The sequence below is a fragment of the Leucopleurus acutus genome (genome assembly GCF_964270905.1).
Source record: "Leucopleurus acutus genome assembly, chromosome: 12".
Lineage (NCBI taxonomy): Eukaryota > Metazoa > Chordata > Mammalia > Artiodactyla > Delphinidae > Leucopleurus > Leucopleurus acutus.
In genome coordinates, this window is record NC_139154.1 from 58,670,214 (window position 1) to 58,693,742 (window position 23,529).

Below are 23,529 nucleotides of genomic sequence, written 5' to 3' on the forward strand. Positions count from 1 at the left end.
GATGCAAGTAGACAGCAGTGTAGACTACAGCCAAAGAGGACTATACGTTGCCATGAGGAGGTTATCTGGTAGAAACCTGGGTGCAATCAAAGGTGTGCATACAGAGAAAGACAGGGTTTGGGGCTGCATATAAGCCTGTATATTCTTAGCATGCATGTTTGAGAGCATCCAAGTTAATACGAAATTATTTCTTCCACTGACCCAGTTGCTGTATAAACAAATCAGTACTAACAGATTCATATTACTATGTTACTTCCATCAGAGGGATGAAATGGAATAACAATCATGACAACCTATCTCTGTAACTAAATTGGCTTTCTTGCTTCTTAATGAAGAAAGCAGAATCAGACACCTAAGACCAATCATGTATATCTGATGGGATTACCAGACAATCTAAGACTAAAAAATAAGTATGCTTAAATAAACTAAAGATATAAAAGAAGGGATGAAAAATTACAAGGAAAGAATAAGACAAAAAATGGAAAGAGATGTGAAATAGAACCAAACAATTTCTAGAAATGAAAAATATGGTCACCAAATTAGGTGTACAATCAGTGAACTGGAAGATGGTTACGAGTACCCTCAGTGCTCTGAGGGATTAAAAAGTGGAAAAATGAAGCTCACTTTAAGAGACATGGAGAGCTAATGTACATCGAACTGAAATTCTAGAAGGAGAGATCAGAGAACCTGAAGGAGAAAATATTTGAAGGGATAATAATTGATCATTGTCAGACTTGAGAAAAGAACTAAAATCTTGGACATAAGCACTTCAAGTCCCAAGCAGGAAAAGTAAATCTACATTTAGATACTAGAAGCACCAGAAATAAAGAGAAAAATCTTAAAAGCAATTACAAAGAAAGGAAGATTACCTGTAAAGGATCAAGTCAGCAGAAACTACCAAGAACTACAGAAACTAGAAGACCATAGTCCAGCATCTTCGAAATGCTAACAAAAATACCTGTCAACGGAGAAAATGTGCCCATGTCCACTATCATTTAAGAATGAGGATCAAAGACTGAGAGTTTACCACTAGAGGCCTAGCTGAAAAAATCTTCAGGAAGAAGGAAATTAAATCAGTAAGTGTGGAAACAATAGTAGAGAAATTAGTCCAAATGAAGACAAAAAAAGGGGAAAACAGCTTTTTGAATTTATAACAAGCTTCCAGAAATACCGTGTATGTTCTGCAATGCAAAATGATGACAAATATTTCTCAATTTTCACTAAACCTTTGAAATCAAAATGTCATTAACAAAAAGGAAAATTTTCTCAAATACGAAGAATAGCCACACACCTAAAAAAAAATATTCTCAGAAAATAACTTTTTTTGTTTTTCTTGCCTCCTTTGTCATAGATTAGTTGACCATAGGTGTGTGGGTTCATCTCTGGGCTTTCTATCCTGTTTCACTGATCTATATTTCTGTTTTGTGCCAGTACCATACTGTCTTGATTACTGTAGCTTTGTAGTATAGTCTGAAGTCAGGGAGTCTGATTCCTCCAGCTCCGTTTTTTTTTTTTTTTTCCAGTACTTGGGCCTCTCACAGTTGTGGCCTCTCCTGTTGCGGAGCACAGGCTCCGGACGCGCAGGCTCAGTGGCCATGGCTCACAGGCCTAGCCGCTCTGCAGCATGTGGGATCTTCCAGACCGGGGCACGAACCCACGTCCCCTGCATCGGCAGGCGGACTCTCAACCACTGTGTCACCAGGGAAGCCTCAGCTCCGTTTTATTTTCCTCAAGATTGCTTTGGCTATTTGGGGTCTTTTGTGTCTCCATACAAATTTTAAGATTTTTTGTTCTAGTTCCATAAAAAATGCCATTGGTAATTTGATAGGGAATGCACTGAATCTGTAGACTGCTATGGGTAGTATAGTCATTTTCACAATATTGATTCTTCCAATCCAAGAACATGGTATATCTCTCCATCTGTTTGTCTCATCTTTGATTTCTTTCATCAGTGTCTTATAGTTTTCTGAGTACAGGTCTTTTACCTCCTTAGGTAGATTTATTCCTAGATATTTTATTCTTTTTGCTGCAATGGTGAATGGGATTGTTTCCTTAATTTCTCTTTCTGATCTTTCGTTGTTAGTGTATAGGAATGCAAGAGATTTCTGTGCATTAATTTTGTATCCTGTAACTTTACCAAATTCATTGATTAGCTCTAGTAGTTTTCTGGTGTCATCTTTAGCATTTTCTATGTATAGTACCATGTCATCTGCAAACAGTGAAAGTTTTACTTCTTTTCCAAGTCGAATTCCTTTTCTTTTTCTTCTGATTACTGTGGCTAGGGCTTCCAAGACTATGTTGAATAAGAGTGGTGAGAGTGGACATCCTTGTCTTGTTCCTGATTTTAGAGTAAATGCTTTCAGTTTTTCACCATTGAGAATGATGGTTGCCGTGGGTCTGTCATATATGGGCCTTTATTATGTTGATGTAGGTTCCCTCTATGCCCACTTTCTGGAGAGTTTTTTTTTTTTTTTAATACATTTACTTATTTACTTGTTTTTGGCTGAACTGGGTCTTCATTGCTGCACGCGGGCTTTCTCTACTTGTGGCAAGCCGGGGCTACTCTTTGTTGTGGTGCACAGGCTTCTCATTGTGGTGGAGCACGGGCTCTAGGTGCGTGGGCTTCAGTAGTTGTGGTACGTGGGCTTCAGTAGTTGTGGCTTGCAGGCTCTAGAGTGCAGGCTCAGTAGTTGTAGCACACAGGCTTAGTTGCTCCGTGGCATGTGGGATCTTCCTGGACCAGGGCTCAAACCCGTGTCCCCTGCATTGGCAGGCAGATTCTTAACCAACTGCGCCACCAGGGAAGCCCTCTGGCGAGTTTTAATCATAAATGTGTGTTAAATTTTGTCAAAAGCTTTTTCTGCATCTACTGAGATGATCAGTAGGTTTTTATTCTTCAATTTGTTAATGTGGTGTATCACATTGATTGATTTGTGTATATTGAAGAAACCTTGCATCCCTGGGATAAATCCCACTTGATCATGGTGTATGATCCTTTTAATGTGTTGTTGGATTTTGTTTGCTAGTACTATGTTGAGGATTTTTGCATCTATATTCATCAGTGATACTGGTCTGTAATTTTCTCTTTTTTGTAGTATCTTTGTCTGGTTTTAGTATCAGACTGATGGTGGCCTTGTAGAATGACTTTGGGAGTGTTCCTTCCTCTGCAATATTTTGAAAGAGTTCGAGAAGGATGGGTGTTAGCTCTTCTCTAAATGTTTGAAAGAATTCACCTCTGAAGCCATCTGGTCCTGGACTTTAGTTGCTTGTAAGATTTTTAATCACAGTTTCAATTTCAGTGCTTAAGATTGGTCTGTTTATATTTTCTATTTCTTCCTGGTTCAGTCTTGGAAGGTTGTGCTTTTCTAAGAATTTGACCCTTTCTTCCACGTTGTCCATTTTATTGGCATAGAGTTGCTTGTAGTAGTCTCCTAACGATGCTTTGTATTTCTGTGGGGTCTCTTGTAACTTCTCCTTTTTCATTTCTAATTTTATTGATTTGAGTCCTCTCCCTCTTTTTCTTGATGAGTCTGGCTAAAGGTTTATCAATTTTGATTATCTTCTCAAAGAACCAGGTTTTAGTTTCATTGATCTTTGCTACTGTTTTGTTTCTATTTCATTTATTTCTACTCTGATCTTTATGATTTCCTTCCTTCTACTAACTTTGGGTTTTGTTTGTTCTTCTTTCTCTAGTTCCTTTAGGTGTAAGGTTAGACTGTTTGAGATTTTTCTTTTTTCTTGAGGTGGATTGTACTGCTATAAACTTCCCTCTTAGAACTGCTTTTGCTTCATCCCATAGGTTTTGGATCGTCGTGTTTTCATTGTCATTTGTCTCTAGGTATTGTTTGATTTCCTCAGTGATCTCCTGGTTATTTAGTAGTGTATTGTTTAGCCTCCATGTGTTTGTGTTTTTTATGGGTTTTTTTCCCTGTAATTGATTTTTAATCTCATAGTGTTGTGGTTGGAAAAGATGCTTGATATGATTTCAATTTTCTTAAATTTACCGATGCTGGATTTGTGACCTAAGATGTGATCTATCCTGGAGAATGTTCCATATGCACTTGAGAAGAAAGTGTAATCTGCTGTTTTGGGATGGAATGTCCTATAAATATCAATTAAATCTGGTCTACTGTGTCATTTAAAGCTTGTGTTTCCTTATTAATTTTCTGTCTGGATGATCTGTCCATTGGTGTAAGTGAGGTGTTAAATCCTCCACTATTACTGTGTTACTATCAATTTCCTCTTTTATAGCTGTTAGCATTTGCCTTATGTATTGAGGTGCTCCTATGTTGGGTGCACATATATTTATAATTGTTGTATCTTCTTCTTGGATTGATCCCTTGATCATTATGGAGTGTCCTTCCTTGTCTCTTGTAACATTCTCTATTTTAAAGTCTATTTTATCAGATATGAGTATTGCTACTCTAGCTTTCTTTTGATTTCCACTTGCATGGAATATGCTTTTCCATCCCCTCACTTCCAGTCTGTATGTGTCCCTAAGTCTTTAGTGGGTCTCTTTTAGACAGCATATATACAGGTCTTGTTTTTTTATCCATTCAGTGAGCCTGTGTCTTTTGGTTGGAGCATTTAATCCATTCACATTTAAGGTAATTATCAATATGTATGTTCCTATTACCTTATTCTTAATTGTTTTTGGTTTTTTTTTTTTTTTTTTTTTTTTGCGGTACGTGGGCCTCTCACTGTTGTGGCCTCTCCCGTTGCGGAGCACAAGCTCCGGATGCGCAGGCTCAGCAGCCATGGCTCACGGGCCCAGCTGCTCCGTGGCATGTGGGATCCTCCCAGACCAGGGCACAAACCCATGTTCCCTGCATCGGCAGGCGGACTCTCAACCACTGTGCCACCAGGGAAGCCCTTGGGTTTGTTTTCGTAGGTCCTTTTCTTCTCTTGTGTTTCCCACTTAGAGAAGTTCCTTTAGGATTTCGTGTAGAGCTGGTTTGGTGACACTGAATTCTCTTAGCTTTTTCTTGTTTGTAAAGCTTCTGATTTCTCCATCAAATCTGAATGAGAACCTTGCTGGGTAGAGTATTCTTGCTTGTAGGTTCTTCACTTTTATCACTTTAAATATATCATGCCACTCCCTTCTGGCTTGTAGAGTTTCTGCTGAGAAATCAGCTGTTAACCTTATGGGAGTTCCCTTGTATGTTATTTGTCATTTTTCCCTTGTTGCTTTTAATAATTTTTGTCTTTAATTTTTGTCAATTTGATTACAATGTGTCTCTGTGTGTTTCTCCTTGGGCTTATCCTGTCTGGGACTCTCTGTGCTTCCTGGGCTTGGGTGGCTATTTCCTTTCCCATGCTAGAGAAGTTTCTGACTATAACCTTTTGAAATATTTTCTTGGGTCCTTTCTCTCTCTCTTCTCCTTCTGGGACCCCTATAATGTGATTGTTGGTGCATTTAATGTTGCCTCAGAGGTCTCTTAGGCTGTCTTCATTTCTTATCATTCTTTTTTCTTTATTCTGTTCTGCGGTTGATTTCCACCATTCTGTCTTCCAGGTCACTTACCCGTTCTTCTGCCTGAGTCATTCTCCTGTTGATTTCTTCTAGTGTATTTTTCATTTCAGTTGTTTTATTGTTCATTTCTGTCTGTTTGTTATTTAATTCTTCTAGGGTTTGTTAAACATTTCTTGCATCTTCTCGATCTTTGCCTTCATTCTTTTTCTGAGGTCCTGAATCGTCTTCACTGTCATTATTCTGAATTCTTTTTCTGGAAGGTTGCCTATCTCCACTTCATTTAATTGTTTTTCTGGGGTTTTATATTGTTCCTTCATCTGGGACATAGTCCTCTGCCTTTTAATTTTGTCTGTGCTTCTGTGATTGTGGTTTTTGTTCCACAGGCTGCAGGACTGTAGTTCTTCTTGCTTCTGCTGTCTGCCCTTCAATTTTTTTTTTTAATAATACATTTGAAAAATTGTTTTATTTTATTTACTTATTTATTTTTTGCCTGTTTTGGGTCTTTGTGGCTGTGTGTGGGCTTTCTCTAGTTGTGGCGAGTGGGGCTTACTCTGTTGCGGTGCACGGGCTTCTCACTGCGGTGGCTTACCTTGTTGCAGAGCATGGGCTCTAGGTACATGGGCTTCAATAGTTGTGGCATGTGGGCTCAGTAGTTGTGGCACCTGGGCTTAGGTGCTCTGCAGCATGTGGGATCTTCCCAGACCAGGGCTCAAACCCATGTCCCCTGCAATGGCAGGTGGATTCTTAACCACTGTGCCACCAGGGAAGTCTCAGAAATAACTTTTCATGAAGCAGAAATGTTCCCATGTTTTTCCTTCTGGCTTTCTTTTGGCCATGTGGCACGGCATGCAGTATCCTAGTTCCCCAACCACGGATCCAACCTGTGTCCCTTGCAGTGGAAGTGTGGAGTCTTAACCACTGGACCACCAGGCAAGTCCCTCCTTCTGGCTTTCAAGGCTCTCTAGATCTGACCACACTCTCCAAATACACCCCAGACAGACCAGTGAGAGTGATCTAACATGTCACACCTTCACATCACTGTGCTGCTGGAGTACACTTGTGTCTCTTCTTTGTATCCATGGTTTACCTATCTTTTAAAGACCAACTTAAAGCCCACTTTCTTCATTAAGCCTTCTAAAACAGTTCCAGAAAATCTATCCTTTCCTGTTTCCTATTCCAACTGAACTAACTATATATAATATACCTTCTTTAGAATTAGCAAATAATTCAACTGCGTGTAATTTCTCAACTTATAAAGTGAATGCTCCTTTCGTCTGTATATATCTTAAATTTCCGTATGTATCCAAATAGCATAATGATAAAACACACTTTCCTCAAAACAACATTAATGTTTAACATAGTAAATAACTGTATTTTAAGAAATTCTACTTAATCTCTTTCACATATACTTTGGTCTTACCATGATAAATATCCTGTAAAGAACCACCTCCACAAAACTCCATGCAAATCCAAAGTTTATCTCGCCTATAAAAAGAAAATAAGCATTATCACATTTTCATGATTAAAGTTATTTGAAGTAACAAGTATTTTAAGGTCGTATGCCAATACCTTGAAAAACCACATAAATGCAATGTGCTAAGAGAAAAGCTAATATCTATGAGTAAACGAATTACTTAACATAATGTGTTGCTGTAACTCAACCCAAGGTTTTAATCCTTAAAATACACGATTTGTAGGATGTAAAGATGTCATTTGGCACCTCCAAATGAGAGAAAATGTCCCTTTAGTTAAAAAGTCCCCTCCCTCACAGTTTATCCATCTACCCTATGACTGCATTATAAAAGTTAAATGTTAATTAAAAGGTTCATACCAAAAATTACATAGAGAAGATTCATCAGAGAATAGCCAATACATCTCAAAGTGTATCACTTTGATGGCTCTTCTCATTGACAAAACAGACAAAATGTAAACTTTACCCTCATATCTAGACTCAACAAAGATCTTTCCAAAATAACCTTTGTTAAAAATTTATCACTCACTTGTCTTTAGTAGCATTTCTCTTTCACATTCACATTATAAGACAGCATAACCACATAGTCACAGGAGAAATAATTAGCAAAGCCATAATCTCTTATTCCTTTGTTGAATCATTCATTACTTCATCTCAAAATGTAACAGGAAATGTACTATTCTTGGGGGGCAGAGATGGAGTAGAAAGTCTCTGAACTCAGCAAGCTCAGTCTAACACAGAAGAAAGATTCTGCCTTAATAATATGTTGGTGTCTCTTACCACTGCATTCACAGTGCCTAGAAGGATACCAGTAAATGAATACTTATTTCATAAATGAATGAATGCATGAGTAATTGAAATAATAAACAAATCGATTAGATTTGATTAGATTAGAATCCTAGATTAGGATTAGGGCTTCTCCTAATCCTAGATTAGGATTAATCCTAGATTAGAATCCTAGATTAGATCCAGGATCAGCAAATTATGGCCAAATCTAGCCTGCTGCCTGATTTTGTATAGCCCAGGGACTATGAATGGTTTTCATATTTTTAAACGGTTGGGGGGGGTTTCAAAAGAAGAATATTATTTCTTGACATGTGACAATTCTGTGAAATTCAAATTTTAGTGTTCATGTAAAGTTATGTTGGAATACAGTCACACTCATTCATTTACATATTATCTATGGCTGTTTTTGTACTAAAACAGCAGAGGTGAGCAACTGTGACAGAGAGAAACATACGAAGTCCACAAAGCCTAAAATATTTACTATATGGTCATTTACAGAAACGGTTTGCTGACCCTTGGACTGTATTATAGTTTGATTAATGCACAATTCAGGCATGTATAAAGTTCTGTGAGAACCCAGAGGTAAAAATAATTAGGAGAGTCAACGGAAATTTTAAGGGAGGAAATAACATTTGAGTTGGGTCTTGAAGTTAAAGTAGGAATTCACCACCAAGAGACAGGGAAAGGGCCTGTGCAAAAGAATGAAAATTTGATGACACATTTTAGAGACTGTGGGTGATTTAGTGTGAGTTGAACTCAGGCTACCTGAAGAGAGAATGGCAGGAAGTGAAGCTAGAATAGGCTGAGGTCATACTGTAAAACAGTGGTTGGTTTGTATATTCCTCAGTTTAGTTACTTTCATCTGGATAGTCTCTAGTTTGTCAATGTCTCTGAAAATGTGGCACCCAGAATCAAGTACTAGTCTGAATACTGCATGAACAGTGCATTAACAAGTGGAGCTGTTATCAGGATTGGGCCACATATGGCGGTGGTGGTGTGATTAAGCAGACCTGAGAGGTGAGCTGACTTGGTTGGGTGTGATGGACCATGCACCATATATCAAAGGAACACAACCTGTCAGTGTGAAGGTCAGCAAACTTAAAAGAGTACAGAGTAAAAAGTACCATGATTCTAGAGGCAAAGCTGAAGATAGTGAAGCCCAGAGAAAGAAATCAGGACCTCAAATTCCCAGGTGGTGCACATACCAGTGAAACTGAGTCATGACTGCTGACGGTAAAGTATGACCTAGTTGCAAAGTGGCCTGGTTTGAATAACTCACAGAATGGATGCCTGGGGGCTGGCAGATGCATGGTCTCATCCAAAACGATGAAGGCATTTATGACTGGTGACTGTTACACAGGGAGAAATCTAAATCCCCCTGAGAATCAAACAATTATGTCCTTTATATGAACACTTCTATTTCTTATTAACTTCAGCTTCTTAGCAACTGCATTCAACTGCTGGTTTGCAGTTTGAAGTTAACTAAAACCTCTAGATCTTTTTTTACATAGAAGTGGCCAGATGAGTTTCCTTTCTAGCTCCCTATTTGTATATCTGGTTCACTGAAACTATGCACAGGACCTTGTCCTTATTTGTTAAATTTCATACTTAAAAGGAAAAAAAAAAGAAGTTTTCACATGCATCTTATTAGCTCTCCAATTATTTTACTTAAAATAATTGGAGACACTATTGTGACACTATTTCTACGTGTAAATACACCCCTCCTACCCCACGCTCCAGAAGTCGTCGGTTAGAAAGCCCCTAATCAGGAGCAAGAGCTTTGCGTATAAACTATGTGGACCTGCACTACTGAGTTTACTAATGAGCTTAAGGAACATTAGGAGTAACTTTTCCACTGGTGACATGAATGGCACTCTAACTACGCAGACTGCTCAGAATGACCATTTGACACCTCTCTGTGCCTCTGCTTAAACTGAGGTATAAAACTGGCAAGTCTATCAACCAATATTCTTTGAAATGATGCTTAGACTCCAATTTAATATGTGTAATGCAGGATTTCATAGCCTGATCTCTCTAGACTGAGTCCTTCCTCTAGAACAGTGATTCTCAAAGTGCGGTCTGGAGGCCTCTGAGAGTCCTGGAGATCCTTTCAGGAGGTCAGCAAAGTCAAACTCATTTTCATAACAACACTAAAAATTATTTGCCCTTTGCACTCTGTCTTGAAAATACAGTGGAGTTTTCCAGACACTACAGGAGCAGGAAGTGTGATGATGATGTCATCCCTCTGACAGCTACTGGAATATGTGCTTATGTATTCTTGTTTCAAATGTTTCTCAATTTTAATATCTAATATAGTAAATATCAATAGATATAACCCACACAAACCAAAGCTCTTTGGGGGTACTCAATCATTTTTAAGAGTGTAAAATAAAAGGGGTTCTAAGACCAAAGTGCTTGAGAACTACTGCTCTAAAATATTTTCACATCTGCTGCACATGAAACTTTCATATAAAATTCCTGCCTCAAGGGCTTAAGCAACAGGCAGCAGGGACTTCTCACATCTCACAGAAACTGGCTGAATTGTTTTGGGGTCTGCTCAGGATAAGTAAACTGCTTAGTAAAGGACCTGGACTATATGCCCAATAAACGTAAGCTGTTTTCTACTCCTTTTGTTATAGTTTGTCTGGTTGTGTTTTATTTATGTGAGGCACCTTAAACTGCTCCTGGAACTCAGTGAAGGTGTAATTAAGTAAACTTGCCTTTTTCTTTTTTTTAAGAAAAAAAATAGAAGAGATGGGATTGATTTGACATAACTTCTTACTAAAGTAATGCTAATCACCACTTCCTTCCTATAAGCGCTCACTAATTATGTGATTAATAATTTATCTTAGAAGTTTGCTGGGGACAGATGACTGACATCAAGTTTAACAGTCTGTATTTTCTAGAAATCACCTTTTCCTTTCCTTTGCAAATTGGTCAATGCTGATCACTAATCTTTTGACACCCCTCCTATTTGTCAAGACACTCACCGACAGTGGATGACAATCATGTCTGCTATATTTTCAGGATAGTAATGAGATATAATTTATATAAATCTAAAAGGCTTACATTCATTTAAAGTGTCTGGTGCTCTATAATTATCTAGTCACCTATCTGTACATCAATTCCTTCTTAATAATGCTTTTATTAAGCATTATTTTCCTACCCTTTCCAGTTTGAAAACAATTCTCCTTGTAAAGAAAATGGATGCAGGAAATGAGTTCTCTGCTTTCTTACATATTTCAATATTATACCATCCTCTACTTGAAGCTGGTCTACCCCCTTTCCCACCTTGCTTAAAAACACAATTTTCTGTTCACTCTATGTAAAATGACTTTCCAACTTACAGACTGAGAAAAAAAAATCATAATTATATATTTAATACTTTACCTTTTAAGATGCCTAAAACACTTTACCTTTACAACATTCCATTTAGTTAAGTCTGCTATTATCAAAAACGCCTGAATATTCAGAGTCTATTAGAAAAATGACTTCCATCTGTTCTAAGAATGTCTCTCTTGTGATGGTAAATCTGCATTTGCTTTTGGTCATTCACCAAGCCATCTGCTTAACGGGAAAGGACTTGAATCAGATCAGTCCATTTGATGCAGGCCAATAAATTACAAAATCTTTGTCCCTGGGTATCTGAACTAAAATAAAATTAATCACTGAGGTAAATATACAATATATCACTATTAATTCTCTGGCTCAACAAATCCTTATAATTCTTTCTTATTCTGTAAAATTATCTTTCTATCTGACAAGGAATAGAAAAATAAGTAGAGGGGGGAAAAGTTCACTATTTTCATCTTCTAGTTCAATGTTTACTAGAGCAAATAGGAACTAACATTCTAATAACTATTTCATTAAATTAAAGAGGTTATCATTTCTAAAACACACCTTTTAATCTTCCCACACTGAACTAAGTATAATTATTTATGTATTTTGCCCAAATATAACATGATTTAAAAAGAAAAATAAAATATGAGCATGATCACCAAGGATAAACAGCTCTCAAATGTCTGCTAGAAATTAGCAGACCAGTCATTCCCCCAGGACAGGATGCCTAGCCATGCCCCACACAGTACAGTACCCTGTACTTTACTGTAGGTTATCTTGTTGACCAAAGCACTTGCCAACGGCTACTCCATCACATTCAGCAAAATAATTCAACTGTAACCTCAACTGTCAATGTGAAAAACGAAAAGTTTAATAACTGCTAGATGTTTTAGTTTAGGATAGCTCATGTTAATGTGTGCTGAATTAAAATGTTTTGGTTCATTTTTAAACAAATAGGCAAAAACGACCGCATTCCAAAAAGTTATATGTAACCCATCCACCTTCTTCCCCTTTAACAATGAGGGGTAGCTATGCATTCAGAGGATACAAGGTGACCTATTTCTCTATAATTGTACTTAACACTCCCAGTTTGGCATAATATTTGACAAAGAACGGGTCACTGGACAGCAGTCCTATGTGAAGTATGTTCCCCAAAAGAAACCACTGCACAGTTAAATCAGTTTTAGAAATGTCATATACTACAGTCTCCTCTTCTCTTGGAAATTAACAACGCCACTGGTATTTTAAGGTCTCTGAGAAATCCTGTTGGGGGGGGGAGTGGGGCACAGAATAGAAGGAGAAAGGGAAGGAGGAGGTGTGGAGAGGGAAGAAAAGGTGGGAAAAGGAGGAGGAAGATTAGAAAGAGGGGAAGAAAGGGGATGGAATGTTGGGAAGGGGAGAATGCAGAAGAGGAAGAAGGGGAAAAGATAACAGAGCAGAGGGGAGAGGGAAAATGAAGAAGAGAAAGAAGAAATACAACTTCTCTAATTTTGTTTAGTTCGCTACATCCCCCAATTATTTTTTCCACAGACCCATTTTTTCACATATCAGCATCCCTCTGAACAAATGTTCCGTAGAAATACCCCAGCAATACTGGTATAAAGAAGTATCTCATAAGGTAGTTCCACCAAATTTCTTAAAGAGGACCATTAGTGAAAACTGGTAAAATCCAAATGCAGTATCTTAGTTTAGCTAATATGTTGTACCAGTGTTAATTTCTTAGTTTTGACAAATGTCCCAGGGTTATGTAAGATGTTAACACCAGGGAAAGCTGCGAGAACTCTTTGTACTATCTTTGCAACTTTTATGTAAATCTAACATATTCCAAGATTAAGTTTCCTTTTTTAAAAAAAGACAGTAGCTGGGTATAAACTAAAGTGACTTAATTTACTTTATTTTCATAGTGTGAGCATTCAAAAACGCATTTTCAGTTAAGATTCTGTGGTTTCCCTGGCAAGTCCTGTCTCTGGCTCTAGAAAAAAAATTTCTTCCAGTTTCTATATAACTCAAGGGACTACAAGTCCTGGCAAGTCCTGTCTCTGGCTCTAGAAAAAAAATTTCTTCCAGTTTCTATATAACTCAGGGGACTACCATCTCTTTCTTGGATTACTGTAATAAATGTACCATATAAAATTAACTGACTCCTTGTCTCAATACCCTACACCCCAAGTCCATCCCCCCATAGAATATACTACCTCTGTGTTAAAACCTTCCAACAAGTATGCTCAATACACACAGGTCCTAATTAAGGCATAAAAGGTTTCTTTTTTGCCTAAATCTCCACAGCCTTAACCTGCTGAACTACACCCTTTCCCCTTAAACTCTAATATGAGATTATTTGCTATCTCCTGAACACGTCATGATTTTCTCATGCATCCATTTCCTTTGTCAGAAATTACAATTTTCTACATACATATACACACCACAGTAAATGCATACTAATCCTCTAACACCCAGTATTTGGGAATAACATCATTCAAAGAGCTCTCTCTGATTCCCTTTGACAAAATCAGATATTCTACCACATCTTTATCACTTTATATCTTACGTCAAAATGATTACTGCACCTAGCATTGCAATTATTTGCTCATGTCTATTTTTTCTATTCAATAGTAAGCTCCTTAAAGGCAAGGACTGTTTTATCTATCTTAACATCTCCAGAAATCAATACAGCACTCTAGACTTCCTAAGAAATAATGTAAACACACTTTGTAAGTGGTGATGATTCATAAATATATTATTACTATGAGCTAAATCATGTTCATCTAAACTACTACTCTGGATTTCAAAGGTTTAAAATATCTGATCTAAATAAAAGTGTTTTCAGTGCATGGATCTGACCTTCTGACAGCTCATCTTTTGAGGATCATTTGCTGTTAGTCAAAGCTGAGCACTATGAGTTCAGACTAGAAAGGAATGTTCCAATTTTCTTAATTTATTCTTAAAGAATACGCTGGGCGAAGGAATGCTTAGAAGAATCTGAAGTTAAGATCATTCTTTGCTTAAAAGAAGCAATCGTTTAGCTCTACTGAGAATAAAGAATAGGTCTATGGTGATTTAAATCTGTTGTTTTGTAAACACACACACAGAAATACACAGATAAAAATATTTACCACACCAGGCCTATTTACTTTAAATTCTAAACTTTCAGAGAAAAGTTTTCTCTATCCAGTTCTTGTTGTACAGTATGTGTAATTAGGCACTTAATAAACACAGGCTTTTAATGATGTTGAAGAGCAAGTAAGGACGGCCCCATCAAGAGTATCAGGCTTCTGTCTTACAGGAGCTCAGTCTCAATATTCCTTTGGGAAGTGAGCATAGCTCACTATAACCCTGTTATAAAATACGCTTCTGAACTTAATTATTTGCTGGTCATCTATTCAGTAAATTCATAGGGTTAAGTCTGGAGGGGAAATTTATTAATGGTCAAACCACATTACTTCAGTTTACTCAATTTTTTGGTCCAAATTTGTTATAATAGGCTATAATGCAACAAGATAGAAGGAAGAAGGTCAATAAGAACAGTATATATTTCAGGGGGTTTGTATCAAGTTCAAACGAACAAGCTCATTGCCTTCTGAAAGATCATTCAGTAATGAGAAAGAAGCCAAGAAACCATGTTCCCTCTGAGACTAAATCTGCCATTTCCGGACTAAGTAATATGTACACCAGAAAGACTGCTGGCTAGGTACCTGCAGAGCCAGGTTTAAATCCCAGCACCAACAAGGAGTAGCTGGATAACCTAAAGAAGTCATTTATCCAGCAGTCTCTCTTCTATCAGCAAAAAAAAAAAAAAAAGTGGGCTAAGTGACAAGACCTCTTGGTCCCTTCTAGCTCTAACACCCCACAAGGCTAATCATTATCCCAAAGTCCAAATTTGCCTGAGTCTAGACTTTAATTAGTGAAGCAGGGAAGAATTTCTATAGAAGAAAAGAGCTAAAGAAAGACAGGATTAATCGCTCTTCCACATTATACTACCAATTGCTTTCGTATCACTTTCATCAACTACACGTTACAGAATAAAATTATATGTTTAAATCAGTTTTCCTATATCAGATCATACAACTCCAAATGAACACGCTTTATTAAAAAAAAAAAAAAGAATGACCCTAATTTTGTCTGTTGCACTACGGTTTCTGGGCAGTTTTGCTCTCTGTATCCTTATACTTAGATTAAAATAAAAGTATCCTCTAAAAAAAATCCATCGAGTTACACACAAAACAGAAACTTGCACACTGTTCTGTATGTATACTATGCTTCAATTTAAAAGGTTTACTTTAAAAAAAAGGATATTCAAAATACAGTCAGAATACATGGTTCCTGATATCTAAAAGTAAGTACAATTTTTGTTAGGCATAACCTTAAATTGGCTCTCTTGTAGCATGTCTCATGGTTAAGGTTAAAGAGTGTGTTACTACAGAGTTGTGCTATTTTGCCCCAAGTCTCAACAAAAATGAATACAAACCCAGAAGGAATTCTGTATTCCGGTAACAAGATCAAACGTTTTGCTGCCTAACCTTGTGGGAAGGCTCTTGCCTAAGTAACCCAGAAAGTCAAATGTCCAGTTTAGCTTAATGTTACTTTTTGAATTTTGAGGGGTGGGGTGGGTGGGTGTGAAGTACTGGAAGTTTATTTGGTCAGCTTTTTTGGCAAGGAAGTAGAAAGGCCAAGTCAAAAGTCATGTGATCCATAAGCACAATACCACAGAAAGAACTAGGACCCTCCTCTGTCAATAACTTGAAAGGAAACTGTGAACTAAATACTCGATGTGAAACTCTCAAACACCTTATTTGTAAAATGGAAATATTTACCATAGAGTAATGTTCCTAAGAGCGTTGTTGAAAAGATCAAATTAGGCACTAACCTGATGGTATTTAAAAAACAGTTAACAGTAATAGTAATCATAGCAATAGTAGTAGCAAGTTAACAATACAAGTTAACATTTATCGAGCATTTATTATGCTCTAACCATTGTTCTTAACACTTTACTTATATTTACCAACTACCCTTGTAGTTATCACATCATGTATCTATTATTATTATCCTTATTTTATAGATGAGGAAATGGAGGCACAGAGTGGTTAAGTAATTTGCCATAAGTCACAAAGTTAGTAAGTGATGGAGTCAGGACTCAACCAACCCAACCAACCTGACTCCAGAACTCAAGCTCTAAACTACCAACTATACTACTGTCTCTGTGGCAAAAAGATCATGCTCATTTCACCACACCAAGGTTGCCATGTAAGTGGGTGTGGGGATCTCCTGGAATAACAGGTTAGGCTTTGGATGGTCCCATATTTCTGGAAGACTCAGAACATGTTTGAGAAATTCTCAGTTCAATGTCCCTGGGGAAACACAAAAACTCTTAAAAAAAGATCTGTTTGCTCTTTGGGGAAGAAAACTTTGTAATGCTTCTCCCAAATGAGTCTAAGTAGGATCATTTTGTTAGGACCAATAACAGTGAAACAAATTGTTTTGAAGTGACAATTTACATGTGTTGGCAGAAATCAGTTATTTGTATCATGAGCTTAAATGATTGTAAGAGACTCCTTTGAGCTGATGGAGTAACTGCCTGTGCTGGGTCTGTCCATAAGATAAAAACTGATGCAGAAACTGTTGTTAGGTTGTTGTCTGAACCACCCACCATTAAAACAGTTTTAAACTGGCTGTTAAAGAACCCATTCAAAATGTTTAACAGCCACTGACCTCGGGGTGGCACCTGTCCCTACGTGAACTAAAGTCCCATTAAACCCACCCTTTGACCTCGATGAAGGTGGGCAATCAAAGCTATCCAAGAGCAGTTAGAATCAAGAAGAGCTGGTCCGCCTGGCCTTTCACAAGCTGGAAGGAAGAGAGGGCAGAAGTGCCCTGTCTTTTCCATATGCTGTGCCTGCATCAGAAAAGAAGTGTTTTGTACTTGGCTCACAGACAGAATGGGAGCTGTAATAAGATACATCCTTATTCTTACCCTACAGTATATGGGAACCAAACAGAAGAGTTTTTTAAGTACCTAAGAAAACATTCTCTAATCCTTCGCCTTTGGAAGGAACCTTGGAAACAACTAGGTCACAGTGCTCAACTCAACTGCATACAGAAGTGAATGGAAACGCAAGATCTGGCCTTGAGGTCATCCCCTATGGAATATGACCTGGGGAACCTGGCTTGGTCCTGCCAAACCAAAACAAGGGGCGGCAAATTCAGTCCTTCTAAGTTCACTTTAGGACCTGGGAAAATAAGAAGTTAGTAAAATAATTATAATTCCTAGTCCTCTGGATAAAATGAACGGAAGGGATGATGCAATACTTTGAGGCTAGAAGCACAAAAGAAAAAAAAAGGTTCTAAAGGTTCTAATAAAAACAACAGATATACTTTGTAAATTCACCCAAGACTAGAAGAAAGGGGCAACAGAATGGCGTATTTAGATCTTTGGTCTACCACAGGAAGACTAACCATAAAAGTCAGTTTTTACTTGCCAGCTTCCTCACTGAAACTACACCCAGAATTCCCAAGAGTATAACAGACAAATCATGGACTATGGTATGGGGTACAGAATTAACATAAAGAGGTCATAAATAAAAATTCCATTCATATGAAGATATCTTATTTTCAAAGCATGAAGAAAACTACAAAACTTGGTATTAGAGCTAACTTTATTCTGTTAAATGTATTAGGTGATGGAAATCATTACTGCTTTTCATAAGGGAAACAAACAATGTACCTGAGATAGCTTCCAAAATAAGCAACAATATTTGGGTGCTTACAGTCTTTCATCATAATAATTTCTTGCTGCACAACTGCAAAGTCTTCTCCTAGAATAAAAAATAAGCAAGTTGAATATTTAGTAGGTAAATTTCAAAATGTCGATTTCTTTCAAAACATAAAAAATGTTATTGATATTATTTTTAATGACAATTTCAGTCCTATCTTGACAGAAAGTAAAGTACAATGATTAAAAAGTATGAACTCTGGTCCCAGACTATGTTGGATTCAAATCCCAACTCTGTCCCTTACTAAGCTGTGTGAACTTGGGCAAGTTACTTGACCTCTCTGTGCCAATTTCTTCCTCTGTAAAATAGGGATAAAACTAATAATAATCTATCTTATATGGCTATTGTAAGGGTTAAGTGGGCTAATGTATGTAAAATGCTTAGAACAGTATCTGACACAGAGTAAGCACTAGATAAGCATTTGCTATTATTACAATTATGCCTTGGATATAATCATCATATAATTCACTAGAAATACATTATGTTTTCCCTTTCTTAGCAAATAACATTCAATATAATTTTATTTATTTATTTATTTTTGGCTGCGTTGGGTCTTCGTTGCTGCGCGTGGGCTTTCTCTAGTTGTGGCAAGCAGGGGCAACTCTTCGTTGCAGTGTGCGGGCTTCTCCTGTGGTGGCTTCTCTTGATGCGGAGCATGGGCTCTAGGTACATGGGCTTCAGTAGTTGTGGCACATGGGCTCAGTAGTTGTGGCTTGCGGGCTCTAGAGCGCAGGCTCAGTAGTTGTGGCACACGGGCTTAGTTGCTCCGTGAACCCGTGTCCCCTGCATTGGCAGGCGGATTCTTAACCACTGCGCCACCAGGGAAGTCCCAACATTTAATATAATTTTGCACAAGGAAGCAGTTCTTTTTTAAGTTAGGGTAGGAACCCTTATACACTGAGACTATCAAATGTACCTCCACAGCTCTTTTGGTAGAGCTGAGAGGCCTTACTCTAGCAGTACTGGTTTACCAGAAGCCCCCCCCCCCCCACCCGCACCACCACCCCTGCCACAGGCTTATCCTGTATTCAAGTGCCTTGCTCCAGCTGTGCTGGGATGTAGAATGGGATTGTATTTAAGTCTGGTCAGACTATCAGCAAGTATCTCTCTCCTTCTACTCCCTCCCTGCCCAAATTCTTCAAAATAAGATCTGGCAATCCTGTAACAGTGTCACACATGTTCCTGGTTCCTGAATGAACATTTGTCATGGAGAGAGACAGAACTGCCATGAATGCAAATGTGGTAAACCAGAGACTAAGCAGAAAGAGAACACGTGGAAGTGCTTACATTGAAATCAAAGCAGCTTTGTATTACTAACTCAGTTTTTCAAGCATTATATACTATGAATAGCCTGATTAAATGTATATTAGTGGCAAAATCAAAAATAGGTTTCCCAAACTAAAGTTTAAATCGTAAATATGAGGTTGTTATGGCAAGCCCTTGACACTTCTGGCCTGGCATTTTCCTACTGTAAATGTAACTGAGGCTTGAAAGTAGCCTAACCATGAACCATCTGAACTCAGTATCAAAACCAACCTTACCGCCCCAGTGACAAGGGAAGAAGTAGTAGAGAAGATACAGTATGTCAGATTCGTAATTTCTGCAATGAAATGGGTACAAAATCAAAGTTTTCCAAAGGGAGAATAGAAAATTTTTATGCCTTCAAAATCTCAAAAGAAAATCACTGAACTAGGATCTTCTGGGTTTACTTCCCACCAGTAAGAATTTCTGATTCAGTATATTAAGAAAAATCCAAGATAAACATAATAAAGCCATAATGAGATGAACTCCAATTTTCAGGGATATATGAAATACTTTGAAAGTTCTAAATTTTGCTTTTCACCTGCCTTTCGATTATACTTTTCCCCAATTCAGTGACTGGGTTACATGAGATCAAAGTTGATACAGTCAGCCTGAACTCTAGGACTAGTTTAATAGTTAGAGGACAGCAGCTCTCTTTCTAGGAGCAGCCCTGAAGCTGTCAGTCGTCACACAACCTCCAAGGCAGCCAGCTTTAGAATAACACTGACCTGCAGAAAACACTGAGAAGAAACACGAAAAGGGGGGAAGGAGGAAGGCACATGACCAGTGTAATTGAGCTACTACAGGAAGCCTCATCTGCCTGGTAATTTTCAGACATACCTGTTCATGACCAATAAACTCCTTGTACTGTTTAAGCCACCTTGAGCTGTGGTTTCTATTATACCTGTAAGCATCACTGCATCAATGTCTTCATGTCTATGTCCTCACTGGAATGTTACAGCGTCTAGGACAGGAATGATACCTTCATCATTTCTGTGTCCCTAGCACCTAATATGCAATCAATGAAGTTGTTACCTGAATGAATCATAATAATAGCATAATCATAATCATAGCACATAATTCTACTACATGATGACTCTAAATCAGGAGCATCTGCTTTTGGTTTAATTTCATCCAGTTATTAGCATGTTTTATACAACTGTTTGCTACTCCTGTGGTTTCACTAAAATCTATGAATGGCTTTTTAAGCCTTCAACCACGTCTTTCCCAGGAAATGTTGTTGATCCAAAGTGCATCCTTTTTGTCCTATTAAGTCATCCCCATGTGATTATGACAATGGCCAAATTAAATTCAGTATTTTTGTGGGGAAAAAATCCAAAGAAAAATTCCACAATTTGATTTTTAAAGGTAACTGAAAAAAGGTAGATTTGGGTAGGAAAAAAGAAAGCAGTTTAATACATTAATTAATCCAAAGGAGCCTAACAGAGTTAAAGGACTTTCTTCAAAGTTCAAGAGAAATACATTCTAAAGGATAAATTAATAGCCCCCCCAATGGGATGGTTAGATAAGATAATTTTGAAAAATTCTTTCCAATTCTGAGAGATTACGAATTTTCGGTAAAATTTTTGACATTAAAATGAAGAATACATCTTCCAAAGGATGGCAAAAATAAAAACAAAACCTAATTGAGAAAAATGAGCAAGCCTACAAGTAGAGCAGATCATGAATAAATCAAGTAGACAGGCAGAAAAATACAGACTTACACATGCAAAGTTCTCAGAATAAACATGACACAATACTAAATGTTCAATAAATGTTAACTATCTGTAGTAGGCCGAATAATGGCCCCAAAGATGGCCAGGTCCTAACCTCTGAAACCTGTGAATGTTACCATACATGGCAAAAAGGGGCGTGCAAGTATGATTAAGTTAAGGATCTTGTGATGGGGAGATTATCGTGAATTATCTGGGTGGGCCCTTAATGTAATCACAAGTGTCCTTATAAGAAGAGGCAGAGGGAGGCTTGACTATAAGAAGGCAAGGAGCAAGATGCTATGTTGCTGGCCTTGAGGATGGAGGAAGAGGCCAAGAATGAACGAATGCAAGGAATGCAGCTCTAGAAGCTGGAAAAGGCAAGGAAATAGATTCTCCCTTAAGAGTATTCAGAGGAAGGCAGCCCTGCTAAGACTTTGATCTTGACCCAGTGAAACACACTTTGGACTTCTAACTTCCAGAACTTTAAGAGAATAAATTTGTGCTGTTTCAAGTCACCAAGTTTGCAGACCTTGTTAACATAGCCACAGGAAACTAATATGTGATTACTATCAACATTATCACTTTGGCAGAGCTGGCTAGCCATTCACAAATAATCTGTGCTCTCCCTTCCATAATGTGGAAGTTACTGGTGGGAGGCAATTATCCCATCAAAAGACATTTCCCAGTCAACATGATGTGCCAAAGAGAACAGTTCTTGCCAATGGAATGCGAGCAAAAATAATGTGTAATTTTCCTACTTTCTTTTCCCATTAGCAGGCTACATGACACTGTGAGGTCCCAGAAAATGCAAGTCTGGGTCCCTGAGTCACCCAAAGAAAGAAAGTCATCCAACAACTTGAACATCTGCTCTAAACTATTGCATAAACTTGAAATAAAATTATATTATGATCTAGCTTAGTTATTACAGTAGTCAGCATTATCCTAAACTGATATAATTACCATCCATTTACGAAAAAGGTTGTCCAAACCGTAGGAGGGGCTTCACAAATGTTGTAGTGGGTTAACAAACACGAGACTCTGTCCCTCTAATAGAGCACAGATATAATGAACAAGATCATAGGCATTTCTATTTGCTTTTATTTTTTATACAATTTACTTTATTTTTTAATACAATGCTTTCCTGTAAAAAGCTGTATTTAGTCAAATATGTGAGAGCAAAAGGATACTTGAATGTTATGGGGGTGGGTCTCTCCCTGAAAACTACAATAAAACATAGACTCCTTAATACTTCCTTGCCTTGTTTGTTTGTTTATTTATTTATTTATTATTAGTTTTGGCTGCACTGGGTCTTCATTGCTGCACGCAGGCTTTCTCTAGTTGCGGCAAGCAGGGGCTACTCTTTGTTGCGGTGCACAGGCTTCTCATTGGGGTGGCTTCTCTTGTTGTGGAGCACAGGCTCTAGGTGTGTGGGCTTCAGTACTTGTGGCTCGCGGACTCAGTAGTTGTGGCTCATGGGCTCTAGAGCACAGGCTCAGTAGTTGTGACGCCTGGGCTTAGTTGCTCTGTGGCATGTGGGATCTTCCTGGACCGGGTCTTGAACCCATGTCCACCTGGCAGGTGGATTCTTAACCACTGCGCGACTGGGGAGGCCCTCTTGCCTTTTTAGATGCAAACTGACAATCACGGTATTTCCAACATTTCATACAATTATTTACTTTTTCTTTGACAAAATAATACATAATCTTAGATCAAACTGATAACCAACTAACTGCCTTTTTGATATGCCTAATTATTTTCACTGGCGTCAACTGTATTAAGTTTATAAGACCTACTCTTATCATTAACATAAGCACGTTGACAATAAACTATCCACTCACATTTTTTAAAAATAAGCAAAAAATTCAATAAAGCAAATAATTATACAAACACTCTTGTTAGATAAATATGGTAAAGCTGTTGAAACAGAACTACTGGCTGGGAGGTAGCGTTACCATCTTGTGCTTTTTAAGTTTATGTATCTAAGTCCGAGTAATTGTAATGAAAGCAACTGATGTGTATCTGCACACTGAGTGGAAGTAGAGGTTATATGAAAAACAAACAGGGGAAACGTAAGGATTATCTGTATTGGGAGGTGAAATAACAGACAAGTCTTTAGGAAACCAACTCTTGGTCTATTTGTAAACTGTGTATCTTCTGTTTCTGTAGTTCTTTCCCCTATGAAGGAAACAAGTTTACATGTCACCGTCAATTACCTTTTGTTTGTTGTTTCTTATTTCAATTCTTTGTTTTTTTATGTCCCTTTAGTCATCTTTGTATCTCTCTTCTAAATGTTTAACATGTTCATGACTCTCAGAAGCTGCCACGGTTTTCCAGAAGTGTCTTGACAAGTGTCATGATAATGAAATAATTCTTTGCAGTATCAAAAGTTAATTTACATGGTAACTAACAATAGAGATTAGAATTGAAAATACTTTTAATTATAATTTTTAAAGAGTGTAAAGGAAGCTAACTTGTTATAAATCTGATTTACCTTTTAGCATATAAGTATGTAAAGAAATATATGTGTGAGTGTGTATTTGTGTATATATATTATTTGTGAAAATATCTAATGCTTTCATTTGGGTAAAGATAAATAGTTATTCTTAGGACGTTCCCTGCTGAGAAGACATTCAACAACCACCATACACTGAGCAGCTAATATGATATAAAAGAGAA

At 37.6% G+C, this 23,529-nt stretch overlaps 1 protein-coding gene across 3 annotated transcripts in view; it reads right to left on the bottom strand.

The window, feature by feature from the left end:
- Positions 1-23,529, bottom strand: part of MAP4K3 (mitogen-activated protein kinase kinase kinase kinase 3) — a 189,765-nt gene that overhangs the window by 79,308 nt on the left and 86,928 nt on the right. For all 3 annotated transcript variants that reach the window (XM_082851871.1, XM_082851870.1, XM_082851872.1), the window contains exons 3-4: positions 17,788-17,878; positions 6,894-6,958 (exon numbers count right to left, since the gene is read on the bottom strand). In XM_082851871.1, the coding sequence (XP_082707997.1) occupies positions 6,894-6,958; positions 17,788-17,878 (156 nt within the window). The remainder of the gene's footprint in view (positions 1-6,893; positions 6,959-17,787; positions 17,879-23,529) is intronic.